Here is a 24,324-nt window from a genome sequence, read left to right on the forward strand (position 1 = left end):
CTCGCAGGGTAAAAGACAGGGTGATATCACATCCAAGATTGCATTCGCCATTTCCCAAATCTTCAACACGGCTCAGGTGGGTTTTCGTAATGGCATCTGATGCAGATTGCAAATTTAACAAATTCAATGGTACTTTGCCTTCCTTCTTTGCAGATTGCAAATCTCTGGAGTTTCTGTACATTGACGACAACCAGTTGAGCGGTGAGATTCCACTGGGGCTATGGGGTGCTGCCAAACTCGAGGGACTGTTTCTAAACAACAATAGGTTCCAAGGCAAGATTTCAACTTCTATTGGCCAGGTGAAGAATCTGACAAGATTAAGGATTAGTAACAATCGTGTCGAAGGAATTTGAACAGTTGCCTAAACTTCAAGAATTAGAAGCTAGCGACAACCTGCTCTCAGGCCTCATTCCACCTGAGCTTGAGGGTTTAAGTATGGTCAATATTTTGCTGTTGGCCCACAATTTTCTCTCAGAAGAGATTCCAGATGAAATAATGTCTCTGAAGAATCTTACTCAGCTCAGTTTGGGTTACAATAGACTTACGGGCGAAATCCATGAACCAATTGGGAGGACCGAATCTGAACGTTTTCAATGTATCCAACAATCGCTTGTCTGGGCACATACCAGATGGGTTAGACAATCTGGCTTACAAGGATAGCTTTCTGGGCAACCCGAAGCTATGTGGAGGGCAGAATCTAATGCTACCTTTATGTTCCTCTTCAAGAAAAATGTCACCTCAAAGGTTAGTGACCATCTTGGTACCATCTTTATTTATAGTTGCCGTCGTTACCTTGGGCTGCATTTATAGGTTACTTGTTAAAATAATGTTTTATAGTAATGGTTGAGTGGTCAATTGTTAAATAAGGGTTCCTAACGATTCATTTATTGGCATGTATTTGATAATGATGTTTCATAATGAGGAGGACTTCATTTCCTGAAACATGGAATTTCTTTCTTTCCAGAAATAATGGTTCATAATGAGGACTGTCACTTTCTGTTCTTTCTTTCATTTTTGTTTTTTCTCTGTCAGTTCAATTTCATTTTCTATTGTTCATTTTTTTTTGTTGTGTTTAACTTGCATATTGGTTTTCCTGCTAATCATATTTTTGTTCATTTTTTTTGGGCTCAAATGTTAGATTTTTGTGGCAGAGAAAAGCAAGAGGCGAAACAATCAAGGACGAGCTCCTCTGTCAGGTTTGTGAAATTTAATATAGTATTAAATTGTGAGTAATTTATCATAAGGAATGTATATGATGACGTCTTTGTTATTATTAGCCAATTGGGATGAGAAATAATAGAAGGTTTCATTGATCAGATATTTCTTTTTGATTTCAGTATGACATGTTATCAACTTTCAACTAGGAATGCTCTGTGTCAGGTTATTTCCTTGTTCTTGGAATTTACTTGTGTTGGCCCACCAGCAGTGGCAACAAAAATAAGGTTCTTATTGCTTACCCTTGTATTGTTGTGTATTCATTTTATTTTATTTTTTTCCATGGACTTTATAGAAAGCTCTTAAAATACACTTAGTAAGTTCACCTTTTTCGAATAAATTTGAGAAATATTGCACAATTGAGTTTGTCAAGCCTGGGACAAAGGACATGTAATTACATAGTAAGTAGTCTTAGAATTGCTAGAATAAATGAATGAGGAAGTGATGCATTTTGCTGGATCTATAATAATTGCATAATATGCATATGCATCCATATCAACTAGATCTTGTTAGACCACAATCTTGTGGGTCAACCGGATTTGTCTTATTTGGTCTAGATTTTTAAATTCTTGTAAAATATTTACCCATTTTTTCTTGATAGATTTCTGAAATGTTTTACCTCCACACTACCTGGTGACTATTTGCAAACCACAAACATCTAGAGATGTAGGGGGTATTGATACAAGGAGTCCAATTTGAATTATGGGATGGGAGCAAATGAATACTGGTAACTAAATGATATTAGCTTCATTTACAGTGTGGAAGATAGATAAATATGATAACCAGACACTAGTTATCACCAAGCAACAGAGACTTCATGAATGTTAGGGTCAAAAGGCATGAAAGTATGTGAACATTTATATAATCTTCTCATATCTCATTTTTGGAATAAAACAATAGTTTGGAACTTGTCAGCCATTCTATCTGATACTTTGATATGTTATCTGTTTTTCAACAATTGACTTTCTTTTATCTTCATTTATTTAGATGGTACAAAGTCCCATAGACTATTGGAGACGATTTAATAGAGGAACTGCTAGAAGCCTTACAATAGCATAACAAAGACATGAAAGTTTGACATGGCAAAATCATATTTCAGTTGGAACTATAGAGATAGTACAAATTGGGGAATATTTTCAAATAGCATTCCTGATTATCTACATGAGAACACCAGTTTAGAGGCACATAGAATATAGGATGACTCTTTGTATGAAATTTGGGGGTTGCAACCTATGACTAGATGCAAGGCTTGAAAAACTATTGGGTATATAATATGTGCCATAGGTACATTGTGACCATTGGAGCTTATATGCTATTGGGATAAAGCCAATGCCCTTGTAAGGGTGAAAATTTGTCACCAGGGTCAAGATTAATATCTTGCAAAACATGATGTAACATGCAAATCATGAAATAACCTTTAAATCATGATTTACACTTTTTTAAATCATGATTTACACTTTATAGTGATTATGCCACGTTGTTGGCATATGAGTTGTCACCCCAACTCCAATGTCCCCAATTAGGCTAGGCCTGATTTTTGCCTAAGTAACAACACCACAACATAATTTGTTTACAATTAGTATTCTATAATTAATTCATATAATATCTATTTAACTTTTAAAATAAATAATCAATCTAAGTTAAATAACATCACATATATAAATCTATAACTTCATTCCAAAAAGTCACCATATTAGAGATTGGAAAGGAACACACAATGGGGTCCCAAGAACATTTGTCAAATTAAGCCCAAGGGATTGTTAACATCTCTTGGTTCCATCCAACATTGGGGTGGCCTATTTAGAAGGGGAACTTGTTTGTACTCTCTCATTTGTGTTTCCTTACTAACTTATACATCATTGCTACTTTTTTTTAGTTTCACTTCCAACAACCATCACTAGGATTGTAATGTCAAGCTTCCTTAGGGAACCCATACACAATTTTTGATTTTTTCTTGGACTCTTTTCGAATAGCATATACTGTCAGCCGACTGGATTGTCGTCGGTGTTTCTGTAGCCGATGGAGTGATTGTTGTCGGTGTTTTTGTATTCTGTAGCCGACGGGTAAATAGTTTGTAGTGGACATAATGTTTGTGGTTGACGGACTCCTTCGGGAAGGTTCAACGGATAGTATTTATATCCTATCTGGGATCATTATAGATCATCATTGATCATTGATCATTCATCTTAAGCATAATATAATGTTCTAGCATATGCGAATAATCTAAGGAGTTATGCTATTCTTATCTGTTGTTCGTGTTCCAATTGTCTGTATGCATTACTTTAATTTACCCTTACGGTAAACATTTGGCGTTGTTGCCCTATGAACCTGGAAGGTGCGAGGAATGAAGATTAATGCCAAATCAGCTTAACAAGGCTAGAAATAAGGCTAAGGGAAAAGATGGAATCTGTATTACACAAGAAAATTTAATTCTGGCACAACAGGCAGACCGTTGAAGGAGATTCTAGAAGATTGCCGACAGAAACAGGAGTGCAGAGGCATTATTGGAGGAGACTCGATAGTGGGTGGAATTGGTGGAAGAAGCACAGGAGGAGTTTTTGAATTTGTGTTCATCGAGGGAAGAGAATCCAGATGGAAGAGCATCGATTCGCATTGCTCGGAGTGCTGCCGGAGCAAGAGCATGGAGTGAACTCTTCGTCTGGGATACACTTCCATAGGGGACAACTTCAGGACACCCTTCTTCACCAAGGTTCGTAACTGTTGAGTCTGACGGTGTGAGAGAACAGTTTGCCAATGTGGGAGAATAGTCCGCCGGTGTGGGAGTGCAGTTCGCTGGTGTGGGAGACCAATCCGCCGGTGTGGGAGTGTAGACCGCCGGTGTGGGAGTGAAGAGCACTAGTGTTGCAGGATCGAGCAACACCTATTTATAGAAACCAATTGTGACGGTGGGACCAAAAGAGAAACTGACGAAGTTCGATGGCGATGGTACGGCCGATCGCATTCGACACTGCAAAACATGTGAAACGATTTAGAGGGAAAATGGTATAACTGATGAAGATTACCGGATGAGGCAATTTTCGGCCACCCTACGGGGAGTAGCAATTGACTGGTTTACTAGTACAGATTCGCAAAAACTAGATAGTTGGAATAACATTAAAAAGGAATTTTTGGCCGAATTTCAACTGTTGCGTGACGATAATGAAATTGTAGCAGAGATCTTCAATACCAAGCAAGGAAAGAATGAAACTATTCGCGTTTACGCCAGGAAATTGAAAGATTTGATAAACAAAATGGAAAATTAGCCGGTGGACGAACTTTAGAAAAGGTGGTTTGTGGAAGGCTTATGCCCTAACCTGCGGAAGAAAATGAAAATTGTGTCGTCATCGTCATACACGGAAGCCTATAATAGAGCATTGAATCTCAAAAGTGACTACAAGACAAAGAAGAAGAAGACTAGTTCCTCTGATTCTGATGACGACGAGCCTTCTGGTGAAGATAGCAGCGACGATGAAGGCAGTAGCAAGAAGGTCCATGCCCTACAGAAGGACATGATCCGCATGATGAAGGAGTTTAAAAACATGCAGAAGGAGCCAAAAAGTAGTGAGTTGTGGTGTACAGAGTGCAAGATCGATGGTCATACTAAAGGATCCTATCCAAAGAATCAATTCTGTGACATTTGTCATATCATGGGCCACTCGACAAAGGAATGCCCCTTTAACATGAAAATTAGAGGATCTCCACAGGTGCTTGCATAGGAAGCCTCCTCGTCAGGTAGTAGCGGAAACACGAATACTGCCGGTGCTACATCCGGAGGATACAGGAATAATCGGCGTGGACAGAACAACAACAACAACAATAACAATAACAATAAAAATAACAATATGAGCAGAAGCCAGATCTAGTATGATGCAAATGGACGACCAATTGTTCAGTGCCGCGCATGTAACTTGTGGGAGCATTTTGTGTGGGAGTGTCCAACAGTGAATACACCTCAACTATTGTGGCGATGATGCAGACCCGGCGATCACGATGACTCAAAGTGTCCAAAATTCAGAGTGAACTTGATCACTGTCGAGACGGATGAGGAAGAAGTTTTGGCAATTACGCAAAAACAAGCAAAAGAATACCTGGATCCTGTTGAAGAAAAGAGGAAATTTGCGGAAGCACGGGCAGAGGTTGAAAAAGTATCCCAAGCGACAACACCTCAGGACACCACTGGCACTTTAGCAAGGAATTCTGCAGAACAGAACATAGTTCAGAAATTTTTGCAGATGGAGGTACTAGTAAAGATAAATGATTTGCTTCTCACCATGCCTCAACTTCGATCTACTCTCTCAAATATTACGCCAGTTCCCAAGTCACTAGGAGAACCAAGTCGAGGGAAGGAAAAGGAGATTGCTGTAGGCGGAGAAGAGCAGATGTTGCTGACATTGACATCCGGATGGCACCCCGTAGTTGTCGAGATGGGGATCCTCGGACATGTTCTCATGGACACAATAGTTGACGGAGGGTCTGGCGTAAATGTATTGCCGAAATAAACCTGGAGGAAGCTTGGACAATCGACATTGTGGCCTCCGAGATTTCAGATGCTGACAGCAGATCAACATGGCATTAAACCGTTGGGTATTCTCATGGCACAGCCGGTAACAATTGGCACTCAACTGTTCTTGATGGATTTTGTGGTCATTCCATTAAAGAGAAAAGGATACGATGCCATCTTGGGATGCGGGTGGCTTATTGAAGAAAGAGCCCGACATGACTGGAAGAAGAACACTTTATTGTTGGAAAGTAAAGGCGCCGATTCGTCATTGATCTGCATACCCAAATGGTAGGGGAAGAGGCCCTCTCATCAGATTCTAAGGAAGAGGAGGATGAAGGTAGACAACGGATGGAACCAGATCAAGAGGGAGTTCTATGATTGGATGGGGGATCAACGGATGACGACTTGGATTCAGTCAATGGTCTCTACCACTGGCAAATGGAGGACTATGAATTATTTCATAGCTGTAATGCCCTATAGATTGAGGAAGGTCTGAGAGCAAAAGAATATTCGAATGAGTTTACTGAAGTAAAGGAGGCGGATGCACCATTGGATGTTACACCTGCTATGCATTCAGTGAAGGGGAGACAATCAAGTATAATGAAGCTACGATGCAAACAATGAATTTGGGGGACAAGGCAAAGCTGAAGAACATACTAGTCGGAGATAATTGGGATCTAGTACTCAAAGCCCCCGCATTCAGGATATTTATGGAATACAAGGATGTGTTTGCATGGACATACAAGGACCTCAAGGGAGTACCGCCAGAATTATGTGTGCACCACATCCTGCTAATGGAAGGAGCTATACCTGTACGGAAGCGACCCTACAAGATGAACAAGAACTATGCGGCACAAGTTACGAAGGAGATCAATCAGATGCTGGAAGTTGGCATTATCTTCAAGGTGCAGACCAGCGAATGGGTGTCACCAATAGTCATCTCACTAAAGAAGGATACCACTCAAATCTGGATATGCGTCGATTTCAGATGCTTGAATGTAGTCACGATCAAGGATCCCTTCCCGATTCCATTCACAGATAGCATTTTGGAGGAGGTCGCCAGACATGAGATTTACTCTTTTATGGACGAGTTCTCCGGATACAATCAGATCTCTATAGCGGAGGAGGACAAATTGAAGACAACCTTTATCGTCGAAGATGGAGTCTATGCATACAATCATATGCCATTCAGGTTGTGTAATGCACCGGCTACCTTCCAATGGATTATACTGCATATCTTCGACAAGATGTCCATGGGAAACTTCAAAGCCTTCCTGGACGATTGGTCAATATTTAGCACAGAAGATAGACACCTAACAACACTTGGTGAATGCATGGAGAGATATCGTAGAGCGCGGTTGGCATTGAATCCCAAGAAGTGCAAATTCATGGTTCCGTACGAAAGACTGCTCGGACACATTGTCTGTAAGGAAGGGTTAAAGATGGACCCTGACAAGGTGAGAGTCATTCTTGAAATGTAGCCATCTACTAATGTGATAGAGGTAAAGTCTTCTCTTGGGCATATAGGTTATTACAAGAGATTTATTAAAATTTTTGCCAAGGTGTCCCACCCATTAGATAGGTTAACCTGCAAGGAAGAATCATTTAGATGGGATAAAGAGCAGGATGAGGCATTTGAAGGGCTAAATGTACGACTAGCTACGACACCCATCTTGGCATATCCGGATTGGAATAAAGAGTTTCATGTTCATGTGGATGCCTCCAACTATGCAATTGGCGTGACCTTGACACAGATAGGTAACCACAGACTAGATTATCCAATATACTTTGCTAGTCAATTGTTGTCAAAGGCCGAGCAAAACTACAACACAACTGAGAGAGAAGCATTGGGGATGGTCTATGCTGTACAAAAATTTTGTCATTATTTGCTGGCTATGCTGCTGTTGTACATGATTAATAAACCTTTCATCCAAGGGAGGATCAACAGATGGCTACTCTTGTTGTAGGAATTTACTTTCAAGATCATTGTCCGGATGGAAAAGAAACATGTTAGCGTGGACCACTTGTCGCAAATCAAAATAGGAGAACCAGCAGAGGGGGTGAATGATGACTTTTTTGACGCACAGCTATTTCAAATTGGAGTACTATCGAAATGGTACAGGAGTATCGACAAGTACCTGTCAACAGGACAGTTTCCCACTGGGATGCCACCAAGTGAAAGGTGCAAGTTAATAATTAGGAGCCGTACCTTTCAATTGATCAACGGATTATTGTATAAAATGGGGTCGGATCATATTCTTCGGTGGTGTGTGTTAGAAGAAGAGCTATTGTAGGTGTTAAAAGAAGCACATGAGGGTCCCGCGGGAGGACACATGGGACCTGACACCACTATGTGGAAGATATTGCTTGCAGGTCTCTGGTGGATGATGGTGTACAACAACGTGAGGAAATGGGTCGTCGGATGTGACACTTGCCAACACGTCGGGAAGCTGCTGAAGCGAGACTTCATGCCACTTAACCCCTCCCATGCGCAGGAACTTTTTGAGCGGTGGGAATTAGATTTTATTGGAACACTAAGGGTGAGCAAGACTCGACGATGCCGGTACATTATCGTTGCAACGAAGTACTTGACCAAGTGGGTGGAGGTACGTGCATTACTAGATAACTCGACCGTCAGCACTGCAAAATTTATTTATGAACAGATCATTACTAGGTATGGAATTTCGTTGCATTTAACAAGTGATAGGGGAGGTCATTTTTTTAGTCATGCCATTCGATTGCTCACCACTTAGTTCAAGATTTATCATTCACTATCGAGTCCGTACTATCCAAGAGCAAATGGACAGGTTGAGGCTACCAATAAAATTCTGGTATCCATCATCTACAAATCCTGCACGGTTGAAGTAGCCGACTAGGAGGAAAACTTACCTGCCGCGGCATACAAAGTAACAACAGGGCACACACCATTCCAGTTAATGTTTGGATAGGAAGTGGTAGTCCTAGAGGAATTCATGACCCTTCAGCATTGAACATTTTTTATGCCACACCATGCCATTGGGCTGTTTCTAGAGGTTGCAGCTAGCCAGATACCTCTAGATGATTTTGAGGCTCCTCCGAGGGGCAAGTTGGTGGACGGAGAGCCTCCCATATTCTTTTGGCGCCATTTGGATACAGGTGGAATAGCAGCGGGCTAGAAGAGAGTACTTTGAGGACTGGACACTTCTGGAGATACAGATAGCGGATGGGAAGACACTTCAAAAAATGACAGGGCTGAGTCCGTGGAAGAGGAGGAGAGCACTTCGGCAAAAGTTGGCAGTGAGGTAGCGGGTAGTGGGTCCACATTCTTTACCCCTCCTCAGCTGTCAACTTCAGCGCACTTGACTACCTGCACGATAGTCATTCCCTCGTTTGGCCAACGCCATGTCTGGGTCGTGATGACCCCTTTTACGGTGGCAGAGGTTGTCCTACGAGCAGTGATGAAGATGGTTCCATAAACAGTGACAGATGTTGTAACGCAGACAGTCGTCGAGATATTGCCGATGGTTGTAGCAGAGGTGATTCCAATTGTACCAGCAGAGCAAGTTTCACAAGCAGATGTCGTTATAGTCGCAGTCTCACAAAGAGCACAGTTGCCAGCGCTAGAGCCTAATCCTCAGGTTTGTTTGGATGTGATTATTTGCGATGTAGTTGTCACTGTTTCGTCATCCTTATTAGTAGAGGCTGAGCTAGCCAAGTTAGCCTAGCCAGTACAACAAGAGGAGAGCATGGAGTCGGCGTAGTTAGAGTGACCGGAGGTGATGGATAGAGCTAGTGTGTTTTTGAGGCAGCAGTTCTGACTCACTCCTGCCAAGCGGGGTCCATCCATTCAGTCTCTTAGGCATTCAGGAACATCACTGATAGTACCAGAGCCTCAACCTCAGGAGGAGGGAATGCCACATGCCGTGGTTGCGTCGACAGCAAAGGAGGCGGCACCGAATGTGGGCATGGCTCCCGCTGATGAGGAGGAGAATAGTGATGCAGAATGGTCATTGGAGGACTTCGCCAAGAAGGATTACGGGTCAGATGAGGACACGTGCAGGGACTACCTCAGGACTATGAAGTCTACGTTGAAGAAGGGGCACGATGTGGCAATTCAGGCTCTGACTCAGCAGAGAGAGTGGCATTTGATCCGAGCGTATATTCATGGGGTTTGTCCTCAATGATTTCAAACTATTTTTGTGGATAGAGGTTGGCTGGCGGTTGAGACACCAGAGATGTTGGCAGATTGGGCCACTGAGCTGGAGTTGGGACCGAGTGACACTCCGTTGATGAAGCTAGTACATGAGATTGTGGGATTGTACAAGGAGGTTTATTATGCTTGGCGGTGCGCGGAGGTGGACAGGGCAATGGACAGTATTGCATCTCAGAGATCTCTGGTGGTTGAGAGGGAGGCAAGAGAAAAGTTAGCCGTAGACTTGGCTGACCAGCAGACAACATGGGTAGTAGAGCGGGCAGCACTATTGAGGGATATGGCAGCAGTTGTGCAGGATAAAGACGTGGCTATTCAAGATGTGGAAGTGACTGTACGGGATAAGGATGCGGCCAAGCACGAGTTGCAGTTAGCCAGGAGACAGCCTATGGATGTTGCGCTTCTTCTAAAGGAGGTTGTGGAAGTTAATTCTCAGATTCAGATAGATCTGCGCATCAGGACAGAGCAAGTGTATGAGTTGCGTCGCCAATAGCACTCTTCTAGGACGCCTCCTCTTTCTCTCTAGTATTTCTTTTGTTGTCTGTAAGTTGTCTCCTAATTTTGTTAGTTCTCAGGAGACGACTTTTCTTTTTGGGGGGACAGTGTTAGCCGACTGGATTGTCGTCGGTGTTTCTGTAGCCGACGGAGTGATTGTCATCGGTGTTTCTGTATTCTGTAGCCGACGGGTAAATAGTTTGTAGCAGACATAATGTTTGGCCGATGGACTCCTTCGGGAAGGTTCGGTGGATAGTATTTATATCCCGTCTGGGATCATTGTAAATCATCATTGATCATTGATCATTCATCTTAAGCATAATATAATGTGCTGGCATATGTGAATAATCTAAGGAGTTTTGCTATTCTTATCAGTTGTTTGTGTTCCAATTGTCTGTATGCATTACTTTAATTTACCCTTACGGTAAACATACTAAATGGGTAGATCCACCCCTAAGATTGATGAGGAAGGTTTAAATAGACATTTCCAGCATGCATAAGCATTCACCTTGCATTGATCACTCACATAACACTATAGATCTCAAAACATTTAGTCTATTGCCATGTAGAATCTTGCTAACCAAGGGTTTGATGAAAATGACACCTATAGATGTGGAATAAGTGTAAAGCTTGGCTCACTTTATACCATACTCTTTTAAGCATAAAAAATTCAAAATTTTGAGAATTTTGGTTGCTAAAATCATAAAGTAAGTCACTGCCTTTATTTGAGGCCAAAAACCATAGAACTGGGCCTAAAAATCACCAAACTGAGTGTAAAGACCTCAAATAAACTTTTTGGTCTTATTTTTGTCCTTTGGTTAGAGCCTAGACCTTCACAAGGTGAAGGGATTGCTGTAGATTGTTTCTGTTCAAATCAAGGTTGCTGTCTTGTAAATCACAACATGACAGTTTTGTGAAAAAATGAATAAAACTGAATAAAATATACCCCAAAGTTGACACACTTTATTGTCATAATACATCTATACATGCATAATTCTTATAAATTCATCAAAAAAGGTTATTTTTCTATGCTTATCTCATCAAAATCCTCTCCTCAAGTCACTCATTTGACCCTAAAGGAGCTCGACAACATGATAGAAAGGGAAAAACAGCTAACTATCACTTCCTTATGCCTATCTAACTCCCTTTCGACCTTATTTACATAATGAAAAGGCTTTATGGCCATATTTAGTTTATAACCATTTAGAAGTGACTTTTACAACTTGTTTACAAGGCCTTATTTGCCTCTTCCATGACATTTACACAAATTTGAAATTTGAACTACATACAAATGGAATGAAAAAAAACTTAGAACATAGCTAGGAACCTAGTCCTTATCACAATGTTATTACCTATCTCCTAGCTAGTAATGATGCTCTTGCACATACTACCAAGGAGAAAAAAGAGCTTCCATCTTTTGTTGTTATTGTGCCTTAGTTCTTCCTCACCTAGACCTAGTTTGATTATTTTACTTGCAGCCATCCATGTGGAATCTTCAGCTGATTAATTCCTCCATTTGATAATAAATCAGAAGTGCTCCTCTCTTGTTTTCTTGATTAGTTTCTAGTCCAAGATTGCCTTAGGTTGCTCTTTGGGAAATTGATGCTCCAAGTCAACGATCTATTTTCCCCCATTTCAAGAATTTTGATTGTTTTCCTTCACCTTTGTAAGGGTAAAGATCAATAACATTGAAGGTAGGATGAATTCCAAAGCCTTTTGGAAGTTCAATCTCAATGTATTGCCAGGAAACCTTCTTAGAACCTTAGAGGGACAAATTTTCTTCCCTTTGAAAACCTTTCTTTAATGAGGTGATGAACAAAAAGATCACCGACATTAAAAATGACTGTTTTCCTCTTTTTATCAGCTTTCATCTTGTACTTGATTTTATTCTCTTCAAACTTATTTTCACTTGGTCATTCATTGTATGCAAATTTTGCATGTGTAAGCACCAAAACCCATTGTTTTGGATGGATATTCACCAAGATTCTCAAGAGATTTCAAAGGCTCCTATTGACTAATTTCATTTGATTATTAGTGTAAGGATGGGAAGATGAACTGAAACTTAAATTACTACCCAACCTCTTCCTTAGGTCCTCCAATAGTGTGACAAATTTAGCTCCTCAATTAGAGAAAATGCTCTAAGTTCATGTAGTCCAACTCTCTCCTTCAAGAAAAAATTGGCATTGTTGATAACATCACTTGTCTTTGTACATCATATAAATGATCCATCTTAGAGAACCAATCAACTACCACAAAGATTGAATCATGCCCTTTCTAAGTTCTTCAAAGACCAACTACAAAGTCCATACTTATTGAATCCCATAGCATGTTGGGGACCTACAATGACTAATACGATCCTGCATTTTGGTTGCTCACTTTGCAATGTTGACAGATTTTACACCTCTCTAAAAATATTTGAACATCATTATGCATACCTGACCAATAATAGTGTGCATTCTAATGAGCTAGTGTCTTGTTTTTCTCAAATGCATTGCCAAGATGCCACTGTGTTTCTCCTTCAGAACATTCTCTCATGTTCATCTTAGAGGGCAAAGCTGGCTGCCCTTCAATAATTACTCTCTTGTATCATCCAAGGACTTCTATCCTTGTTGAAAGGATTCATTCAAGCTTCATATGCCACCATGAAGTCTACATTTTCCTTGTACATTTCAATATGTCATCAAATCCCAATATGCTTTGTTGAGACTCCTAGACAATACAATCAAGCTCCTACTCTAAGAATTTGCAATTTTGTTAGGTTAACCACTCTTATTCTCTAACGAAAGTAAATATTCTAAAAAATTCAATTGATTTGACATGTCTTTGGCTCAGCTCATGTTGACTACTTATAAGCTTTTAAGTTCTTTCAAATTTTCTTCTTGTTTGTCGTTGTTCCCTTTCAACACTGTCCCCTAACTGTCACTGATTTAACTTTGCAGAACTATCACCTTAGTTCTTCTACATTGAAATCCTTTGGACTGTCCAACTATCATTCTCACCTTTCTACTTGGCATTGATGGTCTTGAAATTGTTTACTATTCTTTGTCCTTTTTTTATGCTTCCAAGGGAACTATCATTGTGCATTTCAGGACTATTCAAACTTAATTCACAGGTTTGTCCTAGTTCATTTGAAAAGATTCATGTGTGTGTTCAAAGGCTATCAATATCATTCATTACCCGTCTAACTCAAAATATCTAGAACTTTCCCATATCTCTCTTGGTCATCTCTTTTAGCTAAAAATGAGACAAAGCACTAGCATAGGACTACTCTCTTTTTACCTCTTAAACTATTACTCATCTTTTAATTACCATAAGTATCCTCTTGCAGTTTGACCAATCTCTATACTGATTGTCATAAATGGTTTGAATGGTGCCTCTAAATCTTGTTATTTACTGGTTGGTAAGCTCAAAAGATTTGTAACATTCCCATATCTCTTTTGGTCATCTCATTTAGCTAAAAATGAATGGACAAAGCACTAGCATAGGACTGGTCTCTTTTTACCTCTTAAGCTATTACTCATCTTGTAATCACCATAATTATCCTCTTGCATTTTGACCAATCTCTATACTGATTGCCATAAATGGTTTTAATGGTGCCTCTAAATCTTGTTATTTACTGATTTGGGCTGCCTTTAGGTGGTAAATTATTGTCACGTGTTTGTCTACTATACAAGCTTATGATTATCAATTGCATGAAGATTATACAAAGCCTCTATTTTGGTTGTCTTCCTATCATGATTGTCATGACTATAGGGATACAATCTCATAACCATATAAAACCATACTTAGTCAAAAATGTATTCCACTACCAATGTTTCAAGCTTAGTATACCATCCTTTCATCTTCACTGTCCCATTCTTCCTCTTTACTACCCCATTCTTCCTCTTCATTATCTTATGTTGTTTGTATGGCCAACAATATTTAGAACGTGATCACACAATTTATTTGATACTTTCTTTTGGTTTTCGTTCATCCTTAATTCTAGAATTCTCAGGTAATACCATTATTGTAAGAGATGCATCTTCTTTTGTTAGCACCTCCCTTGTATTTGCCAATTTTAGATGCCCAAATCCAATGGTAGAGCCTTGACTTTGGATCACTCCAACAATTTGATTATTATTGGGCTTATAATCTAAACTGACACCAACTGAAAATCATGCTCTAACCCATACAAATTTTGCTCCTTGTCAATATGAAATATCCACCTTCAAAACCATGTCTTTTTAGTACTATTTTGCTACTTCCATGGGTATTTATATCTACATTTGTTATTAGAAACTTGACATCAAATGTTTTAAGATGTTATGTCCATTGACGTGGAAGCATCATCCCTGTCACTTCATCTAATCGTCTTCTTAAATGTTAACTACCACTTTGATTCAGGTTATCATGATTTCTTTTTCTTTGTAATCCATAAGAGCTTATCATAGTGGGGTACCTCTCTACAGTCCTTTCGAACTGTCCACACTTGGCTAATATCATATGCATCTCGATCTTTATTCATGCACTCTTAAACTCTAAAGCCATAGGTTACTATAGACATATGTCTTCTTCCTCACAAAATATCCTAATCCAAAAAAAAAGCTCCTTTGACCTTGTGAATCAGAGGCTATAATGTTGTTAATCTTTCAATCTGCACTCTTAGAATGGTAGTGAGCTGAAACACCCTTCTTCTTTGAATGCATGTTAGGATCTCCCTCATGATGCTTAATATTACAACATTTTGTAGCAAGTCAGCTTCCACTTGGACAAATCCCAAATTGATATTGTACATTTGTGATGAAAGAGTCTTCACAAATTTAGCATTGAATAGATGCAATTTTTGCCATCCTGACTCCTTGGGCATCAGTTAAGTTGTAAGAATCCCCTCCCAATCTACCTTCAATTTTTTAGTTTGTTTCAAGGCAATTTTGACAAACATGGTATATGAGGTCTAATATTGCTTCAAAGTTTTGTTTGATGTTTTAGATGCTTTTTATGACGAACAAATGCTAATGTAATTTAGAAAAAATGAAAGTACAATGAAACATAATATGAACAACCAACTAACTTAAGGAAAGACTATTGTATTGTAGGTATTTAGGATTGAAACTATTTTTTATAGTCCTGATAACAGTCATAAATTAGACTGATACAAACTAATGACAATGGCATTGCACCATATAAACAAGATCTTTATCATACCCATGTTATTGCAAGCTAGTGTAATCAAAATAGATGCCAACTTGTGCCAATAACCTTAATGCAAAACCTGATAGGAAATTCTCGAGGTCTGATCAATATAATCTGAAAATGCACCCAAATGCTAGCCATCCCAAGCTTGAAAAAATCATATAAAATCAAAGACTTCTTAAAAAATCTGAAACCACCTCCAAAGAGTATCATAGTGTCCAGAAATACTAGAGAATGCAACCTGAAAATGCCCTTAGAAAATGCCTTCAAACACTAGTTGGAATCTTCACAAACTTACAAAAGCTTAAAAACTTAGAAAAATCTGAAACCACCTCCAAAGAGTATCATAGTGTCCAAAAATACTAGAGAATGCAATCTGAAAATTGTTACAAATGTAAATGACACTTGACATATTAATCAGAGATCAAATGATCTATATATACAAAGAGGAGAGTCGAATAGAATAGAGACATTCTATTCTAGACTACACCTAAATATTAGAAACATTCTAATATTTACAGAGATACAATAAGATACAATAGAGAGTATTAAAAAGAAACATAATGCTCAATCTATTTACTACACCAATAGATCCCCTAAATTTAACAAACTTGTCAAGACCAAGGGGTTTTGTGAAAATATCTGTTGGTTTCTTTGAGCTATGGACATAGAGTAACTGAATAGATCCATCTTCTACTAACTATCAGATGTAATGGCAATGAAGCTCTATGTTCTTGGTTCGTTCATGAAACACTGGGTTCTTGGCAAGTTTGAGTAATTCTTGATTGTCTGAAAACAAAGAAGTCAGACTTGCTTGAGGAATATGCATATCTGCAAGCATCTGACGGAGCCAAATTGCTTCACAACCTGCCTTGACAACTCCTCTATATTCTGCTTCTATAGAGGAGAGTGCCCGTACTTGTTGCTTCTTACTGGTCCAAGTAACTGTTGTAGATTCAATACTGAACACATAGCTAGAAGTAGATTTTTTGTCATCAACTGAGCTGGCCCAGTCGGAATCAATGAATCCACTGAGTTGAGGAGTAGCACTCCTTGTGTAAAGAAGACCATAATTTGAAGTACCATGTACATAGCGCAGTACACGTTTTGCTACCATCCAATGATTAGTCTTAGGGTTCATCATGAACCATGACATGTAGTTGACTGCAAAACTGAGATCAGGTCTAGTAGTAATAAGGTAGATGAGACTACCTGCTAGTTGCCTAAAGAGTGTTTCATCTATAGGAGGAGAATCAAATTGTGTGAAAAATTTCAAAGCAGTCTCCATAGGAGTGGAGGTAGGTTTGCAATCTTGCATTCGAAACCTGTCAAGCAAATTTCTAGCATACTTAGATTGAGACAAAAAAATACTATCGTCAGTTTGCCAAACCGCAATACCTAAACAATAATGAAGCAATTCGAGATCTGTCATATCAAAAGTTTTGCACAGATCCTGTTTGATTTCTGAAATTAAATGTTCTGAACTCCCAGTAATGGTCAAATCATCCACATAGACAACAAGGAAAAGAATATCATTACTAGAGAGTTTAATATACAGATTATTGTCTGACAGGCTATGCTGAAATCCCTGAGAAACCAAGTACTGATCAATCTTTATGTACCAAGCTTGAGGGGCCTGTTTAAGACCATAGAGGGCCTTTTGGAGTCTACATACTTTTGGTTTTGAACTGGCAACCTTGAAACCTAGGGGCTGCATCATGTAGACCTCTTCTTATAATTCACCATTGAGAAAAGCGCTCTTCACATCCATCTGATGAACTTTCCAACCATATTGAGCTGTAATGGTAAGAAGAAGGCGAATAGTGCTCATCTTAGCTGTTGGGGCAAAGGTCTCCTCATAGTCAATGCCTTCGCATTGGGTGGATCCTCGAGCAACAAATCTGGCTTTGTATTTGTCCAAGGTACGATCTGCATGGTAGTTATCCTTATAGACCCATTTACAGCCAATGGGTTTCTTCCCATGCGAGAGATCTGAAGGAACCTAGGTGTGGTTCTTTTGAAGAATTTGAAGCTCAACATCCATTGCCTATTCCCATTGTAGAATTCCAATGGCCTCTGCATATGTCTAGGGCTCAGGGATACTATGGATGTTGGCCATAAAAGCAACATTAACTATGTTGTGCTAAATGCTCTTATTTCTAGAGGTTCTACCCTCAATGAGTTCATTAGGATGAAGATCACTAATCATTTGAGCCCACCATTTTGGTCGAAGAGTAGAGGAGCCAATATCAGATGCTATCAGAGTAGCTGGAGTAGGAGTAGGAGCTGTACTATTTGGAGGTTGCTGAGGTGGTGTTTTAGTAGCATTAGATGACTCATAAAAAATAGAATGACCCAAGTCAAAGATTGCTAAAGACTGAATCTCAGAATGCAGCGGGGAGGCAGAGAGCTGAAATGGTCTGAGTTCCTAATCAAACACAACATCACGACTGAAGCTTAAATGATCAGTGTTTACATCAATTAGTCTGTAGGGCTTATGTGTGTGATTGTATCCTGTAAGCATGAGTTTCTGGCTTTTGGAATCCAACTTAGTACGTTTGGCATTAGGAATCCATACATATGCTAGAGAGACAAAAACTTTCAAATGGTTGATCCTAGGTTTGTGACTAGACCAGGCTTCCTCAGGAGTCTTATGTTTAACTGCAAGGGTGGGTGACCAGTTAAGAAGGTAGACAGCTGTGGATACTGCTTCTGCCCAATATTTTCTGGGAACATTTCTATGTTCTAGCATAGCCCTAGCCATTTCTGTGATGGTACAGTTTTGACGCTCTACAACACCATTTTGCTGAGGGGTGTGAGGTGTGGTGAACTGACATCTAATGCCATAAGTAGTATAGAAGGAAAAGAAAACAGAAAAACAAAATTCCCCCTCATTATCGATCCTAAGAGTATGGATGGGGGAAGCAAACTCTTTTTCTACTAGGGCTTTAAACTGCTGAAATATAGGATAAGCATCTGATTTTTGCTTAAGAAAATATACCCACATTTTGTGACTAAAATCATCCACAAAGAGTAAGAAGCACTTGTTCCCAGTAAAAAAAGGAGTATTATAGGACCACATACATCAGCATGGACCAACTGGAGTATTTTAGATGCCCACCATGATTCACCATCCTTAAATGGTGTCCTATGTTGCTTCCCTACTTGGCAAGCTTTGCAAACACGATGGTTCTGAGTTTGGATATCAGGTAGGCCATGGACTAAATCATCCCGAGCAAGTTGTGCTAGATATTGAATGTTCAAGTGACCGTATCGTTGATGCCAGAGGCTACTGAGAGCGGATGATTTGGCGATGAAGGCACACTCAAGGGAATCGTCTGAATCTACAAGCCTATAAATACCATGATCCTCAAGACTAACAACAAGTGTAGTGCGAGAAGCACAATCAATAATCGAACACTTATTACCATTGAAAATGACATCCAATCAAGGGGAGTGCTTTATAATCTAACTAATAGACAAGAGATTATGTTTCATGCTAGGAACATGAGTCTTCTTCCTCCGGACTGAACCTGAACATGGTCCTTGCTGACAATACTATATTCCTTGCCACCTCCAAAGATTACTGAGTCAAAATAGGGAGTGAATTCAACAAACCAATCACGCCTGTGAGTGAAATGTCAGGAGGCACCAGAATCTATGTACCAGACAAGATTTCACATGATCTACAAGTATGCTGGCCATAAAGGCATGGTAGATGGATTCTTTCTACTGTGAGTGTTGGGCAGCATTGGCTTGCTTTTTAATTGAATCTGACTTCTAATGCTACTGATATAGATGCTCATAATATGTGAATATCTCAAATGGCACAAACTTCAAGGTGAGAAAATGAAAGACCTACAAAAATCGGAGAAGTACCTAGAGAAAGCTCGAAAAATCCAGAAATAATATGCTGTTGGAATCCGGATCTGCTGGCTTAAAAATTGAGGCACAAAAATCAAGGCACTCAGAAAAATCTGACAACCCATTTGAGATCTTGAAAATCCCACCAAGAATCTGTAATAATAAAAAATTCGAGCCCAAAAATTAGTGTTTCGAAAAAACAACTCTGGCTGAAAAAAGCTTGAGAAAAACTCAGATTTCTAGATAACAATGGCGGATTTGTTAAACAAAACACTGTTGACTTCCACCAATGAAGTCTTTTTGGATTGTGAAGTAAAAAAAGACACTATTTGTGCAAGAAAGACACCATAAACTGCACTCAGAAAATACTATGCCCAAATTTTCAAAAAAAAAATTCGAAAGAAAACAGACCCAAAGAATTTTAAAATTTTAGTCACAAAATTATAAGAGTTTTCAAAAAATTCCTTATCAGGGCTCTAATACCATGTTACAAATGTAAACGGCAGAATACTTGACATATTAATCAGAGATCAAATGATCTATAAATACAAAGAGGAGAGTCGAATAGAATAAAAACATTTTATTCTAGACTACACCTAAATATTAGAAACATTCTAATATTTACAGAGATGCAATAAGATACAATAGAGAGCATTAAAAAGAAACATAAATATTATTCTAATAAAAATGTCCTTAGAAAATGCCTTCAAACACTAGCTGGAATCTTCACAAACTTACAAAAGCTTATAAACTTACAAAAGCTTATACCAATCTTCCCAACAATGAATCCTGAATAGATTCTAACTTCTGAAGTGATTTCATCTTGTTGCTAAACAAATTTTTCACTAAGAAGGTACGCGATTTGGCCCAATGAAATGTGTGGCAAATCAATTTCTCCAACAGTTGGATAGACCCTTGGTAGCAAATCAAGTTCTCCAATAGTTGGATAGATCCTTGGTATATGGCCCTTGTCTGCATTTAGAGGGGCAACACCCTCATAAGATGTAATTTTTTATTTTCAAATAAAGGGGTATTCAAATTCTAAAAGATAGGAAGAAAGCTACTAAAGACAAATGCACCAAACGACTTCTAAGCCTTCCTAAATCAACTTCAATTGCCATTGAGAACTATCAAGAACTACACTTGAAGGCTAGCATTAGCTCAGTGATGATTTGATGGTTCACTAACATTTACACCATACTGTGGAAACATTAATTACAAGAAGAATCAACACCCAAACAATTTAGACTTGGTAGAAAAGAGAACACAAAATGCACTTCCTTTTATTTCTTTGACGAAGAACATAAGAAAATTTGTTGAATACAAGAGCAAGAATCATACACACTTTCCAAAAATTCCTTTCCTATCAAACTTCAACATAAGTGTCCCTTTATTTCCAAAATCCCAAAAAATCCTTTTACAAAGCTAAGATGATTACTTATATAGAGACTAAGGTTCACAACTACTCCCCCAAGGTTACTAACTACCTTTGAATTACATGTTTTGGGAGAGGTTAATTAACCGCCTACAAAATTAATCCAAGATGAAAAAGGTCACTGTTCATAGAGATAGGTAATTACAATTTTCACATTACATGAAGCAATAGGTATGGGCCATATAGAAATGACGGATCACAAACATTACTCAATGGAAGCTATGTCTTCAAATTTGCAAAATAGAAAATATTGTTACTGAAAGTGACTGGCATTTTGCCCTTTTTGAAATTCTTCGAATCTCTGACCAAGTATCCATATGTGAATTTCCTCTAACTTCTCCACACTCCCATATTTTCAATGTGGTAAGAGAAAAATAGTTTTCTGCTAGCCCACTATCCATAAATCAATTGACAGTATATTATAAAAGAGGTTTCATCATCTACTACCACCATATTCTCCCAATAGACACCCTCAGACATAATCTCTCTCATAACATATCAATCATTCTTTGCACATATTGTAATAACTTATTTTCTTTCTTTGAAACAACGCTATCCAATGAATGCTATAAATTAATTTAATGCCTTACTTGGAATTGAATCCCATATTCTGATTGTGTAGATGTGCCTGAGCCAACTTTGGCAATTTTGATTCAATAATGCCACATGATTGATTGCGAGAATCATATATCCAAGAAGGCTTCAAACTCACGTTGCAGATGTTCTGCAATCATTACATTTTGTCAAGCATATTTTTTCACATAGTTTACTTGTCTTATTTATGATGTTACTTGAACTTTAATATTGAGTTGATATATAGTAATTTGGGACTGAATACATGCCATGTGTATAGTCCTTTCCCTAAATCTAATGTCCCCTTTTTGGGACATTATAATTTTATTTATTTTTGATTGGTAAATGGCTGAAGCCTTATATTGTATTAGATAAACAAAAAAGATTACAAAATTCTCCATTCTAACAAGCACTGATAGGAAAGAACAGAGTAATAAAACCTCCAGTCTTGCTCGAGCCGAAGTCCTATATTATACAAATAATAAAAGGGGCATTCCCCAGTGTGAATACAAGTTCAAAATAATAAAGTAATGCTCAGATGAAATTCTAAGTAGCGTGAAACATCCAAGATGAAGGGACCAACAAGCACTAGAAATAATGGACAATCAACAGAAAGGAACAAGAAACCAGCTGCAGGAAGAGAACAAAACTGCAGCAAAAAATTCTAACATCCAAAGGGGTTAAGTAGCACGAGTTATAGTGAAAAAATGATAGTTGCCAATACCTAATCTGGACAGAATAATCATAAGATAGTGTTTCATTGAAGTCCAAAATGAAATTAAGCAGTGATGCAAAATTATGCCAAAGGGTTAAATATAATGTTCTTCACTAAATGAATATGTTTGTAATGAATAATAGCTAATTTTAAGGATTATCCCGATTTGGATTTACATTGATATTTTGATGCCTGTTAATATTCCTTGCTGATTTTTGAGATTAACTTGATTAATTGATTTGTAGTTAATTGCTATTTTTAGATAATATGTTTAAGAGTATTTGAGAGACCCATACAAGCCTCAACATCCCTTGTAGTTTTTAAATGCTATAGATTGAGAATACAGGGTGAAAGATGAGAAGACAAAAGCAAAGTCTAACCTTTGAGTGTGCATTAATATGATCTAAAGAAATTAATTAACTACAAACGAGTATTGATAAAGTAAATCATTTTTAGATTTAATAATTTGAGCAATGAATTCTAATCTAATCTAAGAACCAAATTGGAATTCATGTTCAGACACAAAAAACAATGCCATACAAAGGGGCCGACCCCAAAACCCAAATCGGTCAAAAAACATACATAGATTAGATAAAGGATATAGTCTTAACATAAACAATATATTTACATAAGAGAGATAGCCATAATTTTCTAAGTACTGAGGATGCCCTAATCTTAAGATAATCTACTCACTGCTTAGGGAAAATGCAGCAAGCCTAATCTTAGTATAACACAAAAATTATTCATCTAGATCCACACCCAAAAGCCTCTTAATGAGAGGGAGTAAGGGCCACCATACTAAAAAAAACAAAAAAAACCATCATCACCACGCTTGAGACCCTGATTATTCTTTAGGAGTCTTCTTACCAAAAACCATGATGATTTTTGAGGCTTCCTTGATGTTTTTTTCCCTAGAGCCAGGGGGGAACTCGTAGGCATTTCTCATTCTACTGGATTTGTCAAAATTAGGGAGACAAAATTCGACGACATCCAGGTCAGAGAAGTCCACGTCCAGGTGAGTGTAAGTGTCAAAAGCCTGCAGGTAAGTCAAAATCCACTCCATTGTAGGATCCTCTATAATGCCTCTCCATGGCAGTAAAAATTGCACACTAGCTTCCATTCTGGGTCATTCATAGAAGAAGAGAATATTATCTCTGATTAACAAACTGGGGCGCCTAGGAACAATTACGAGCTTGAAACTACTCAGTTGGTGTGCCAAGTTCTGGTAGTGGGATTTTAAGTTTCTCATCGATACTAAAGACCACTTGTTCTAAACCTACTAACTAGGTAGGGTCAAATAGGTTATAGCAAAGTTTGATAATATCTCATTTCTCTACTTTAGTCCTAGCTAGGCATCCAATCCATGTCCCCAAGATGTCACTATTGGTATGCCATGAATAATCATAGTTAAAGATTCCTTCACCCAAAACCCTACTGATAACAACCCTACTCATGTCATCTATGGGCCTCAGTAACTGATTCCATCTCTCGAGTTTAACTATACCACGAAAGGCCATGGTTTGAATTTCAGAGGCATGACATAGACAAATATTGGTATCCATGAAGGGGACAATCCAAAACCAATATCAAACAATATGGGAGAAATGGACCCGGCATGCATTTATAGAATTATAGTAGGGAAGGATCTAGAAAATTGGATGGTGATGCCATTTCCATGCAACTGGATGATTATTCATCCACTCGAAATCATAATTAAAATGATGCCAATGATCACAATATCTCTGGGTAGTAGATTCATATGTGCGGAAATATGTGAGCTGAGATTTACACCAATAGGGATAATCATGGATCCAAGTGTCAAGGGAGATTGCAACAGAGGACTATATCTTATGATAATCTTGCCTAACTAACTATGATTACACAATAGCATGTTTTCTCCATTTGTACCTTTATTTGATAAAATATCAGCTTCAGTATTACCTTCTCTAAATATGTGTGTAAATCTTACTTCTTCAAATTTTTTCAATAGTCTAATGGTTTTTTCTAGTCTAGAGTTTAATATCCAATTAGGAGTTCTTCCATTCCTAAGCGCATTTAAGACGATTTGCAAATCTCCTTCAATTATAATTTTCTTGATTTTCAGGCTAATACAAAGTTTTAGTCCTACATCTACTGCTTCTAGTTCTGCCATATTGTTAGAGACT

General features: G+C 38.5%; 1 protein-coding gene across 2 annotated transcripts in view; it reads left to right on the top strand.

Annotated features, from left to right (window-relative positions):
* Window positions 1-264: 264 nt before the first annotated feature.
* The window catches only part of LOC149531551 (uncharacterized), a 154,807-nt gene continuing 130,747 nt past the window's right edge, over window positions 265-24,324 (top strand). The window contains exons 1-3 of one of the 2 annotated variants that reach the window (XM_089809632.1): window positions 265-744; window positions 1,152-1,196; window positions 1,338-1,442. In XM_089809632.1, coding sequence (XP_089665758.1) covers window positions 557-744; window positions 1,152-1,196; window positions 1,338-1,442 — 338 coding nt within the window. In that variant the 5' untranslated portion in view covers window positions 265-556. The remainder of the gene's footprint in view (window positions 745-1,151; window positions 1,197-1,337; window positions 1,443-24,324) is intronic. The other variant, XM_089809633.1, reaches the window with a different exon arrangement.

The sequence above is a fragment of the Cupressus sempervirens genome, chromosome 11 (assembly GCF_028749045.1).
Source record: "Cupressus sempervirens isolate cs-2001-9-10 chromosome 11, ASM2874904v1, whole genome shotgun sequence".
Lineage (NCBI taxonomy): Eukaryota > Viridiplantae > Streptophyta > Pinopsida > Cupressales > Cupressaceae > Cupressus > Cupressus sempervirens.